The following is a 12,251-nucleotide window of genomic DNA, read 5'->3' as shown; positions in this document are numbered from 1 at the left end:
GCCTGTTCTGTGTAATAACACACCAACAATGCATGCAGGTCTGTTCTGTGTAATAACACAGCAACAATGCATGCTGGCCTGTTCTGTGTAATAACACAGCAACAATGCATGCTGGCCTGTTCTGTGTAATAGCACAGCAACAATGCATGCAGGCCTGTTCTGTGTAATAACACACCAACAATGCATGCAGGCCTGTTCTGTGTAATAGCACAGCAACAATGCATGCAGGCCTGTTCTGTGTAATAACACACCAACAATGCATGCAGGCCTGTTCTGTGTAATAGCACAGCAACAATGCATGCAGGCCTGTTCTGTGTAATAACACACCAACAATGCATGCAGGTCTGTTCTGTGTAATAACACAGCAACAATGCATGCAGGCCTGTTCTGTGTAATAACACAGCAACAATGCATGCTGGCCTGTTCTGTGTAATAGCACAGCAACAATGCATGCTGGCCTGTTCTGTGTAATAACACACCAACAATGCATGCAGGCCTGTTCTGTGTAATAACACAGCAACAATGCATGCTGGCCTGTTCTGTGTAATAACACAGCAACAATGCATGCTGGCCTGTTCTGTGTAATAGCACAGCAACAATGCATGCAGGCCTGTTCTGTGTAATAGCACAGCAACAATGCATGCTGGCCTGTTCTGTGTAATAACACACCAACAATGCATGCAGGCCTGTTCTGTGTAATAACACACCAACAATGCATGCAGGCCTGTTCTGTGTAATAACACACCAACAATGCATGCTGGCCTGTTCTGTGTAATAACACAGCAACAATGCATGCTGGCCTGTTCTGTGTAATAGCACAGCAACAATGCATGCAGGCCTGTTCTGTGTAATAGCACAGCAACAATGCATGCAGGCCTGTTCTGTGTAATAACACACCAACAATGCATGCAGGTCTGTTCTGTGTAATAACACAGCAACAATGCATGCTGACCTGTTCTGTGTAATAACACACCAACAATGCATGCAGGTCTGTTCTGTGTAATAACACACCAACAATGCATGCTGACCTGTTCTGTGTAATAACACACCAACAATGCATGCAGACCTGTTCTGTGTAATAACACACCAACAATGCATGCAGGCCTGTTCTGTGTAATAACACACCAACAATGCATGCAGGCCTGTTCTGTGTAATAACACACCAACAATGCATGCAGGCCTGTTCTGTGTAATAACACAGCAACAATGCATGCTGGCCTGTTCTGTGTAATAACACAGCAACAATGCATGCTGGCCTGTTCTGTGTAATAGCACAGCAACAATGCATGCAGGCCTGTTCTGTGTAATAGCACAGCAACAATGCATGCTGGCCTGTTCTGTGTAATAACACACCAACAATGCATGCAGGCCTGTTCTGTGTAATAACACACCAACAATGCATGCAGGCCTGTTCTGTGTAATAACACACCAACAATGCATGCTGGCCTGTTCTGTGTAATAACACAGCAACAATGCATGCTGGCCTGTTCTGTGTAATAGCACAGCAACAATGCATGCAGGCCTGTTCTGTGTAATAGCACAGCAACAATGCATGCAGGCCTGTTCTGTGTAATAGCACAGCAACAATGCATGCAGGCCTGTTCTGTGTAATAACACACCAACAATGCATGCAGGTCTGTTCTGTGTAATAACACAGCAACAATGCATGCTGACCTGTTCTGTGTAATAACACACCAACAATGCATGCAGGTCTGTTCTGTGTAATAACACACCAACAATGCATGCTGACCTGTTCTGTGTAATAACTAAGGATGAGTGGGCAAATGTCCAAGCATTTATGGTCATGGACCTTTGGCAGGGGGTTAACTGACCTTGGTTGCTGCCTCTGGCCAAAGCACTCCAAGCCCCTCTACATCTTGCCTCAGAAGGAGGAAGTAAAGGGAGCAAAAGGAGGAAGTATCGGGAGGATGTAGAGGGGTGTGTTGCACTGCATTCAAAGGTGGCAACCAAGATGGGTTAACCCTTTCTGTCACAGCATGTGTCCACAAACTTTTGTTTTTAGTTTCAGCTCAGGAGAAACCGAATTATGCTTTTAATCGCATCCTTAATATTCACACATTAACGCTAGGCTCCATTTTATGCAGTATAAAAACAATGCAAGCTGGTTCAGTTCTGTGCAACACGTACCTTCAGGAGTGCCAATGCCACCTGGAAGATGATCGTCAGGCCCTGCAGGGGATACAGAGGGGCAATAAAATAGCTCAGTAACAAATTCACACGAAGAGGCAGTAAATTAGCAACAAATTCTCACAAAATCTACCGGTGCACAAGTTTGCATAGCCAAGCCTATACATTAACACACAAACTGTAGTGATAAAAATATGGAGGCTGTCATATTTATTTCCCTTTAAGCAATACCAGTTGCCTGGCAGTCCTGCTGATCCTCTGCCTCTTATACTTTTAGCCACAGACCCTGAACAAGCATGCAGCAGATCAGGTGTTTCTGACATTATTGGCAGATCTGACAAAATTAGCTGCATGCTTGTTTCTGGTGTGATTCAAAAACTACTGCAGCCAAACAGACCAGCAGGGCTGCCAGGCAACTGGTATTGTTTAAAGGGAACCTAAACGGAGAGGGATATGGATGTTTCATTTTAAACAATACCAGTTGCCTGGCTGTCCTGCTGATCTCTTTAGCTGCAGCAGTGGCTGAATCACAACCCTGAAACAAGCATGCAGCTAATCCAGTCTGACTTCAGTCAGAGCACCTGATCTGCATGCTTGTTGAGGGGTTGTAGCTAAAAGTATTAAAGACACAGGATCAGCAGTAGTCAGGCAACTGGTATTATTTTAAATGGAAAAATTAGGGATGCTCATTCGGACTCCGCGGTAATACAAGAGCGGTAGGCGGATTTCCGCCGGAAATCGCGGAAATTTCCGCCGAATTTAACATCGATTTTCTATAAGACCCAGAGCCTTCCCTCTCCATAGGTAAGTATCTGTTTTGTTTTTTTATTTTCACTTGACATTCCCTTACACAAAGGAAATACATATGGCAGCCTCCATATTCTTCTCACTACAGTTGTTGTTAAAAAAAAAAAATAGATTAGACTAAATTCCAAACAAACATCAAACACAATGAAAATGTATTAAAAAGTACGGACACATCAGTTGATGTTTAGTAGTTTTATTGACTGGACATATTTTGTTTGTTTGTTGTTTTTTTTTAATCCTGTGTTAAAGTATTCACTACCTGCCAGGCCTCCCGAGACCCCCGCCCACCGGCTTCCGACGCGTAGCCCCACCCCCTTACACAAAAGGTCATTGGTGCTCATTTCCCTCCAAACAGAGGAGCCTGACCTTTTGTGCAAAGGGGCACAGTTATGTGCCAGGAGTCGGTAGGCACGGACTTTGGGAGTAAAACTTTATGTAACACAAAAAAAAATTGACAACAAAGTCGCTGAAAAATATTGCTTTTGAACAGCGATTCATAAGCGGTTTTGCAGCAGGTCTACCCTTTACATTAAATTGCAACTGATCCAAAATTGCTGCAGGCCCCGCAATTGTAATTTGGGCAAATCGCATTTGCTGCTGTACACTTTCATTGGCATAGCACAGGTGAACTCCCTCTAGTGGGTCCCCAGCTTAATAGTCGCATGCCATCCATTATTACTGATCAGGGGCTGGCAGCCAGGCACTGGATGTATGACCGCTCTTTGAAAAGTCTTGTGTTTCTTATAACTTCACTGGAGAGATTTTGTCCCAAAGTCCGCTACGAGGACTTATACACTGAGTGGCCCAAAAAATTAGAGACAACCCTTGTTTGAAAGTAAATCAAACCAACAGTGAATTAGAGTGACGTAACAATGCAGAGTTGCTTATATAGGAACGTTTAGCTTTGGACGATGCAGTAATCGCGGAAGTTAAAGAGGAACCGCCACCAAGAATTGAACTTCATCCCAATCAGTAGCTTTTACATGGGAAATCTTTTCCTTTTCACAAACGGATCATCAGGGGGCGCTGTATGGCTGATATTGTGGTGAAACCCCTCCCACAGTGTGATGTCAGGACTAGTGATGCTCAAATCCGGATCCGGGAGAAACCCGGATAGTTGCTATCCGGATATCTCCCTGTAAACCTGTGCGGGCTGGGCGTGGGGGGGGGTTGTGGTCAAGCTTACCTGTCTGATGTCTTATTCGTCCACCCCTGGTGCCTCCCACGATGCGGTCCACGCGCATCACGTGGCTACAAACACTTCCTCCTTCAACGCGGAAGGAGGAAGTGTTTGTAGTCACGTGACCGCCGTGTGAACCGCATCGTGGGAGGCGCCAGGGACGGACGAAGAAGACGTCAGACAGGTAAGCTTGTATGGATATTTTTACTTTTATTTTCAGTTCAGGTTCTCTTTAAGTTCATGCCAAGAAGAATATCAGCAGTGATCAGAGCTAAAGGTGGATCAACTCATTATTACAGGATGTCTAATATTTTAGCCACTCAGTGTATATCATATTGACGGCACCGAGGTAGCCAGGGTGCCTTGTGCCCGGCTTCTGGGTACTATCATTTCTAGTGATCTCAGCTGGAAGCCCAACATCACTGCCACCCAACGGAAAGCCCAGCAGAGACTCTTCTTCCTCCGCCAGCTGAGAAAGTTTGGCATGACTCAAAAAATCCTAACCAGCTTCTACACTGCCACCATTGAGTCAATCCTCTGCTCCTCCATCTTGGTCTGGTATGCTGGGGCCACCGCTAATGACAAGGACAAACTCCAGAGGGTCATTAGGTCAGCGGAGAGGATCGTTGGGTGCCCCCTCCCCTCTCTTGCCCTGCTACACAGCAACAGACTAAAATCCAGGGCTCAGAGGATTGCCAATGATCCTTCTCACCCAGGCCACCACTACTTCAGCCTGCTGCCACTGGGCCGGAGGCTTCGGGCCATCTCCACAAAGACCACGTGACACAGGAACTCGTTCTTCCCCTCAGCGGTCAACCTCCTCAACGCCCTCCACATACTACCATCAATGCAAGCCCCGACAAGCTGCGGGGCGGTCTGTGCCATGGCGGATCGTTCAACCAACCCTCCAGACTAACCATCTCAGTGTCGCACTAGGGACTGTGATGCTTAAAGATGTATAGGAAAATGCAATACTACGTATAGTGGAATTCAATTGTATAGAGCAATGCAATGTGTAGTAAAATGAATTGAAATGTAATGCTAACTCACGCCAACCGATGCCTCTATGGCTCGCTGCTATCTATCTATGTCTCTACCTATGTCTTCTCTCTGAGCCACATGTATTGTGCCAAAAACAATTCCGGGCATGACCCAGTCATGCTTGGCGAAATAAAGTTTTCTGATTCTGATTCTGATTCTATATCATGTCATATCCGTACATACCCATAAACAAAGTACAGAGCTTTTCATTGTCTATCCAGCAGATGGTGCTATTGTAAAACAGATGAACATGATAAGTTTGTGTGATAAACACTGATCCACCCACACATAAACCACCTTCTGCTGCCAGATTAGCCGAGATCAATCAATACATGGACTCCTCAGGACCTCACAATGTGTCCTGTAGTCACTGGCACAGGGACATGAGCAGGAGATACTTTAAAGAGGCACTGTAATGACATTTAGTAGAATGCACTAAATTATTCAGGGCATCCATTTTTACAGTAATTATCCTAGTTTCAGCATCAGAAATCTCTGGGAGACCAGGTAATATTTTCACTGGCTTTCAAACTCTCAGTAAACAAACATTCAGCAGAGCTGCACCTGACAGGACTAAAGATGTCACCAGCAGTGATAAATTTCAGAATGTAAATTAGGGAGAGGAAAGATTTTACACTGGGCAAACACTAATTAAAGAGAACCTGTAACAAAAGTTCCCCTGGGGGGTACTCACCTCGGGAGGAGGAAGCTTCAGGGTCCCAATGAGGCTTCCGCCTCCCCTGTAGCTGCAGGCAGTCCAGCGCTGGCTCCCCCGAAGTGTCCTGGAATCCTGCACTGACAAGCGCCGATTTACTTACCTTTCCTGGCTCCAGTGGGGGCGCTGTTGCGGCTCTCAGCGCGGAGATGGGCGAAAATAGCCGATCTCTGTCAGGTCCGCTCTACTGCGCAGGTGCAGGAGACTTGCGCCTGCTCAGCAGAGCAGCCCGACAGCGATCGGCTATTTCCACCTATCTCCGAGGCGGAAAGCCGATACTGCGCCTGCGCTGGAGCCGGGAAGGTAAATATTTACATCCCCGCTGTTCGGAGGGGCACAGCGAGACCTCCGTGGGACGCAGGAGGATGGGGGAAGCCTCGATAGGATCCAGAGGCTTCCCCCTACTGAGGTGAGTACCCCCAGGGGAGGATTTTTTTGTTACAGGTTTTGTTTAAAGAGAAGGTAGGCAGATGGGACACAGAGGCATGTTCTCTGCCTCATGACACGCCTCTGTATCCCCACACCGCCGCTCTCTGCCCCCCAGCGCCGCGCTATAGGCCCCGGAGATTAGCGACAATATTTGTCACTATCTCTGAGGTAAACACAGGGAGAGGGATTCCCTGTTCAAACCGCTCGCCAGGGACGTTCCGGCAGGGTTTTCCAGAGCTGCCAAGCTCTCTCTCCCTGGCCACTCCCCCTGCTGATCCCCCGCCTCCCTGCACGCTATGAGAGACACACAGTCTCTCAGTGCAGCGTCGTGACCTGTAGGTCACGAAAGTGAAAGCGGGCCAGTGCGATCCACAGGTGGGGAGCGGCTTTTTTTTCAGCTACCTGATCCACTCAGCCCCCCAATTTTTTTTTTTTTTTAGATTACTTTGGGCTCTCTTTTAATAATTTATAAATGGATATTATAAAAATAAAAATAAAAAAAAGCAATTTTATTCATCACCTCATTTTCACCACAGTTCCTCTTTAAAGAGACTTAGACGACAGAAAGTACAGCTCTGATACTTTCCCGGGGCCACGCCAAGTCCCACGCCATCCTCCAGCGACCCAGCCGCGGTGAGCTCCATTGCCAGGCTCAGTCGATGTCAGTCCGGGTCTACTGCGTCTGCGCAGACCTCCCGCACATGCGCAGTAGACCCGGACTGACGCCACCGCTGGAACGACACTGCAGAGGAGGCTTCAGGGGGCCTTTAAAGAGAAACTCCAGCCAAGAATGTAACTTTATCCCAATCAGTAGCTGATACCCCCTTTTACATGAGAAATCTATTCCTTTTCACAAGCAGACCATCAGGGGGCGCTGTATGGCTGATATTGTGGTGAAACCCCTCCCATAAGAAGCTCTGAGGACTGCTGTACTTTTGACAGTTTGCCACATTAATGTAACAAGGTTCACAGACAGGAATTAGCTGTTTACAGCTGTCTCCAACAGCCAAAACAGCTAGCAGCAGCTACATAACCTGCCCACAGTAAAAATGTCACCATGTACTAAATGTCAGAATGTAAATCAGGGAGAGGAAAGATTTTACAATGAGCAAACACTGACTAAATCATTTATACATAATTATTGTAAAATTATACATAATTATTGTAAAAATGAAGCACTTTTCTTATTACACTATTTTGACTGGAGTTCCTCTTTAGTAAATCTGTAATATAACCTAAAGCTGGCCACTAATGGTCCAATTTCTAGTGAAAAATCGTTAGAGCGATCAGAAATTCTGATCGGATGAAAAATCGTTCACCACACCATCAACGAACCAATCTTTGCTATCTATCGATCACGATAGTCATTAAAATTAAAAATTTCGTTCGACGAAAATTCAGTCGGACGATTTTTTTTCCACTCGTTCAGAATCGATCATAACCATTAACGGAGATTATTTACTGGCAATTCGATCACTGCCGACCTAGAATTTCGGATCGATCGAACGATTTTTCGCTAGAAATTGGTCCATTAGTGGCCAGCTTAAGGAGGGTGAAACCTCTGGATCATAATGAGGCTTCCCCGTCCTGTCGCTATCAGCCACCGTAATCTTGCCGGGCTCCAGGATTATAACAATCCCGAGAGAGCCTCGTGCAGGCGCTGTAGCAGGTTTTGTTTGGGCTCAAGTGGAAATAGCCTGATCGGATCTGCAATATTGCTCAGACTACATCTTTGTGGACTACAAATTGCCCAGGAAGTTTATAATTTTGTACAGCTGCAGTCAGTCTGTGGAGAAGATAGCAGCTCCCATGGCCAGAGGAGCAGCAACCTGTAGATAAGCTAATTTGCTTTAACGTAAACGTGTAATGAAAAAAGTGCTCTTGAGGGTACTTGCCTCGGGAGGGGGAACTTCCGGATCCTAAAGAGGCTTTCTCCGTCCTCCTTACGAGAGGGGATCCAGCACTGGCAGCCCCCGATAATCGGCAGTGTGCGCAGGTGCAGTAGTGGCTGCACAGCGTGGCAATATTTACAATCTGCACTCCCGCACAGTATAAGGTTCCCCTTGGACTCCGGGGGAAATTGCCAAGCCTGATCGGGCCACTCTATTGGACCAGATTGTAAATATTGACATGTCTGCTGTTCAGAGGCTGCCAGGGCTGCATCCCGGAGGCTGAAGAGGATGGGGAAAACGTCATTAGGATCCAGAGGCTTTCCCCTTCCTAGGTAAGTACGCCCCAGGGGCAGTTTTCTTCCTTACAGGTGTTCTTTAATTGTAAACGAAGCCTAAGGCCCGGTTCACACTAGCGTTTTGAGCAAATACTTACCGGTGGCACAGGTCCGTTCCGGTCCATTCTGAGAACATCCGTTCGCCATCAGGATCCGGTCAGGTCACGTTAAGTTTGCATCCGGATCTTCTTCCGTTCTTCATGCATCCTGGATCCGTTTCCGTTTTCAAAGAGGGGCCTGGAAGGTCTGGAAAAGCGCTGGAGTCCTTTTTGGGGAGAGCCTGCTGTGCGGACATCAGCCTCCTCGTCCCGCGGGGCCCTGCGTCTGGATGGTCGGGTCCTTCCCTTCTCCGCTGTGTTCTGGGGTGGCTGTGGAGAGGCTGGGGGCTGTCCGGCGCTGGGTACATCCACATGGCCACCTGTTCCATAGAGAACCCCACAGGAAGTGGGGTAGGACGTCCGTATTTCATCCGGAAACGTGTTGTGCACTTCCGTTTCTCATTGGTTCCTGTTGTGCTGGGTTTCTTGTCCGGATCTGGTCCGGCGGCGGTGGACGGAGCACCCGTCTGGAAAATTGGAGCAGGTTGGAAAATTCCGGACCGCAGACCGCATCCGGAGGAATGGACGAGTGCGCACGGGTCTATTGATTAACAATGGACCCTTACTCGTCCGTTCCCTTTGTGGACTTTGCGGTCCGCAAATAAACGCCAATGTGAACCGGGCCTAACAGAAGAAGACTTGGGATGGCCCTGCCTAGGAGTACTCACAGAGAATATAGCTCCCAACTGTCCCTCTTTCGGAGGGACAAGTCCCTCTTTGGGAGCCCAGTCCCTCTGTCCTCCTCATGTGTCCCTCCTTCAGGACTTTGTCCCTCTTTCCTTGTAAATATATATATTTCTCTACTGAAAAATGTGTTTAATTTCCTCTAAACTTTATTCTCATCTTTTAAACTGATACATTTCTTATTTTCAAATGTTATTATGGAGGAAAATGAACCAGGATAGAAAGGACCAGTTTGGTTTGAATTATAAAACAATATATTTTTCTCATGAAATCTTTATGGTACTTGTGATTAGGGGTGTGATGGGGGCGTGATCAGGGGTGTGGCAGGGGCGTGGCTGAAGTGTCCCTCTTTCTCATCTCAAAAAGTTGGGAGGTATGGGAGAAGCATGTGATCAGTTTTATCAGCTGATAGATTTGTAAAGTTCTGATGTGCAGTGATGACTTACTGGTTTAACACATGATCATGACCAGCAAATCAGAGCCTTACAAATCTATCATCTAATCACATGCTTCTTGGTGAGATCTCCTAGGCAGTGCCATCCCTAGAGAGGAAAGAACTATAGAAATAAAGTACCGTTCATAGTACAGCCACAGGGGGGCAGCAGTACAGCATGTTGAGCAGCAGCTGGATCTTGCTGACTCAGAGAAGTGAGAGCACTGAATGATCTAAGAAGCCTGAATGTCTTGTTGGCATTGGCTGTATACAAAGCAATAGCGCTCTAATCTCTGACCCAACAAATGACTGATAACTGCCTGATTGAAAATCGATTACAAAGTGGCGATCATATACCCGCCTTGTACCATTCGTTGACAAATCAGATTTCACCAGAAATTGATAGAGCCTGCTGAGATTAATTGTCTGATCCAATACAAAGCTGTCTGGCTGATCCTGAGCACCCCTCACCTTCCTTAAATCAATAAAAATTACTGACTTTCCCAAATGAAATCGACTTGACTGAGGCCCTATCAAAACTTGTAACTGAGTAACACTGTACAAAGGTGAGAAATATTTTAAAACGGACCTGAACGCAGAACTTCCTCTCTGCTTTAAAATATAAGCAACAGCATAATAAACTTTTCAAGAAAAACATTTCTTTGTTACAGCTGATAGAAATCCTGCAATAAATCTGCAGCATGTCTACTTCCTGCTTTCATGGAAGCAAACATAGGTTTAACATTCTGTGTTTACAAATTAGCGTCTCTGCCGAGACAGCCAGCTGACACAGCAGAGAGATCAAATTAGAACTTGTCATTAGTCACAGATGAGAAGTTATTAGACAGGCTAAACTATCTAAATACATACAGGGTGCATTTCTCTATGTTTCCTTCTGTCCTGTGCAAGAGTTCAGATCCACTTTGAAAAGCAAGGACTAAATCAATTTTAGTTTGAAAATCAATTGGCAAAAATGTTTTCTTAATGGAAGATCTTGCTGCGGAGTAGTCTGAAGATGTTACCGCTCCGTGCGGTCTTGATTGCCGTACAGCCTGTGTTGGTGATATTTTGATTGTTTTCCAAACAGATTTCTTCTGAAATTGAGTTTTAAGAGGTGGTTAAGAGATTTCTTCTCGTCCACCAGTTTCCGGTTGGTGGAGGTTGGTCGTTTGCCACATCGGCGAACATTGCATGGTGTATGTCTACTTAATACCGGTTGATTGACCATTACTAGGACCATTATTATGTCATTCTCACACTTCTTTAATACCAGCAGTTTGGTGTTTATATTGTATGCTTCTTGCAATTTTTTTGCAAGTAAACTTGAGATGGGGACCAAAAAAACATTTCTACATACCTGGGGCTTCCTGCAGCCCCCTTCAAGCTGATTACTCTCTCGCCGTCTCCCCTGGCCGCACTAATCCCCTGCTGGACGGCCCGGCACATCTCGGATGCTGCACTTCGCTGCTTGGCCAGACTATGCATGCACCGACTGAAGCCGACTGGCAGAATTACCGGGCTGCCTAGTAGAGGATCGAGGTGGCCTGGGTTGATGGCGAGGAAACGATCGGCCTGAAAGCGACTAGAGGAAACACCAGGTATGAATAAATTATTTTTCTTCCCCATCTCAGGTACACTTTAAAGGGAACCTAAACTGAGAAGGATATGGATTTTTCCTTTTAAAATAATACTAGTTGCCCGACTCTCCTGCTGATCCTGAGTCTCTAATACTTTTAGCCACAGCCCCTCAACAAGCATGCACATCAGGTGCTCTGACTGAAGTCAGACTGGATTAGCTGTATGCTTGTTTCTGGTGTGTGATTCAGCCACTACTGCCAGGAAACTAGTATTGTTTAAAAGGAAACATCCATATCCCTCTTAGTTAAAGAGGAACTCCAGTGAAAATAATGTAGTAAAAAAAGTGCTTCATTTTTTACCATAATTATGTATAAATGATTTAGTCAGTGTTTGCTCATTGTAAAATCTTTCCTCTCCCAGATTCACATTCTGACATTTATTACATGGTGACATTGTTACTGTGGGCAGGTTATTTAGCTGTTTCTAGCTGCTCTGTCTGTTACAGACAGCTAATAACAGCTATTTCCTGTCTCTGAACATTGTTACATTGTGGCAGTTTGCCAGCAGTACCGCGGTATTCAGAGCCTCTTGTGGGAGGGGTTTCAGCACAAAATCAGTCACACAGCGCCCCCTGATGGTCTGTTTGTGAAAATCATTGTCTTTCTCATGTAAAATGGGGTATCAGCTACTGATTGGGAAAAAGTTCAATTCTTGGTTGGAGTTTCTCTTTAAGGTTCCCTTAAAAGGGAACCAAGCACAATTTTTTTTCCTGGTTTCTAATAGCTATAGGAGCTGCCATGTTCCCCCTCCCCTTCTAGTTGCCCATTATTCAACCAGGGGAAGGTGTGAAGATAGCATTTTTGACTTCTCTAAACTCTTTGAAGCACAGTGTCCTATCTCTCCATCTCCCC

The 12,251-nt window shown here is 46.0% G+C and overlaps 1 protein-coding gene across 2 annotated transcripts in view; it reads right to left on the bottom strand.

The window, feature by feature from the left end:
* RABGAP1L (RAB GTPase activating protein 1 like) overlaps positions 1-12,251 on the bottom strand; it is a 482,080-nt gene that overhangs the window by 143,165 nt on the left and 326,664 nt on the right. For both annotated transcript variants that reach the window (XM_068239095.1, XM_068239093.1), the window contains one exon: positions 2,149-2,190. In XM_068239095.1, the coding sequence (XP_068095196.1) occupies positions 2,149-2,190 (42 nt within the window). The remainder of the gene's footprint in view (positions 1-2,148; positions 2,191-12,251) is intronic.

The sequence above is a fragment of the Hyperolius riggenbachi genome, chromosome 6, assembly GCF_040937935.1.
Source record: "Hyperolius riggenbachi isolate aHypRig1 chromosome 6, aHypRig1.pri, whole genome shotgun sequence".
In the NCBI taxonomy this organism is placed as follows: domain Eukaryota; kingdom Metazoa; phylum Chordata; class Amphibia; order Anura; family Hyperoliidae; genus Hyperolius; species Hyperolius riggenbachi.
This window is presented reverse-complemented; position numbering and strand designations above follow the sequence as displayed.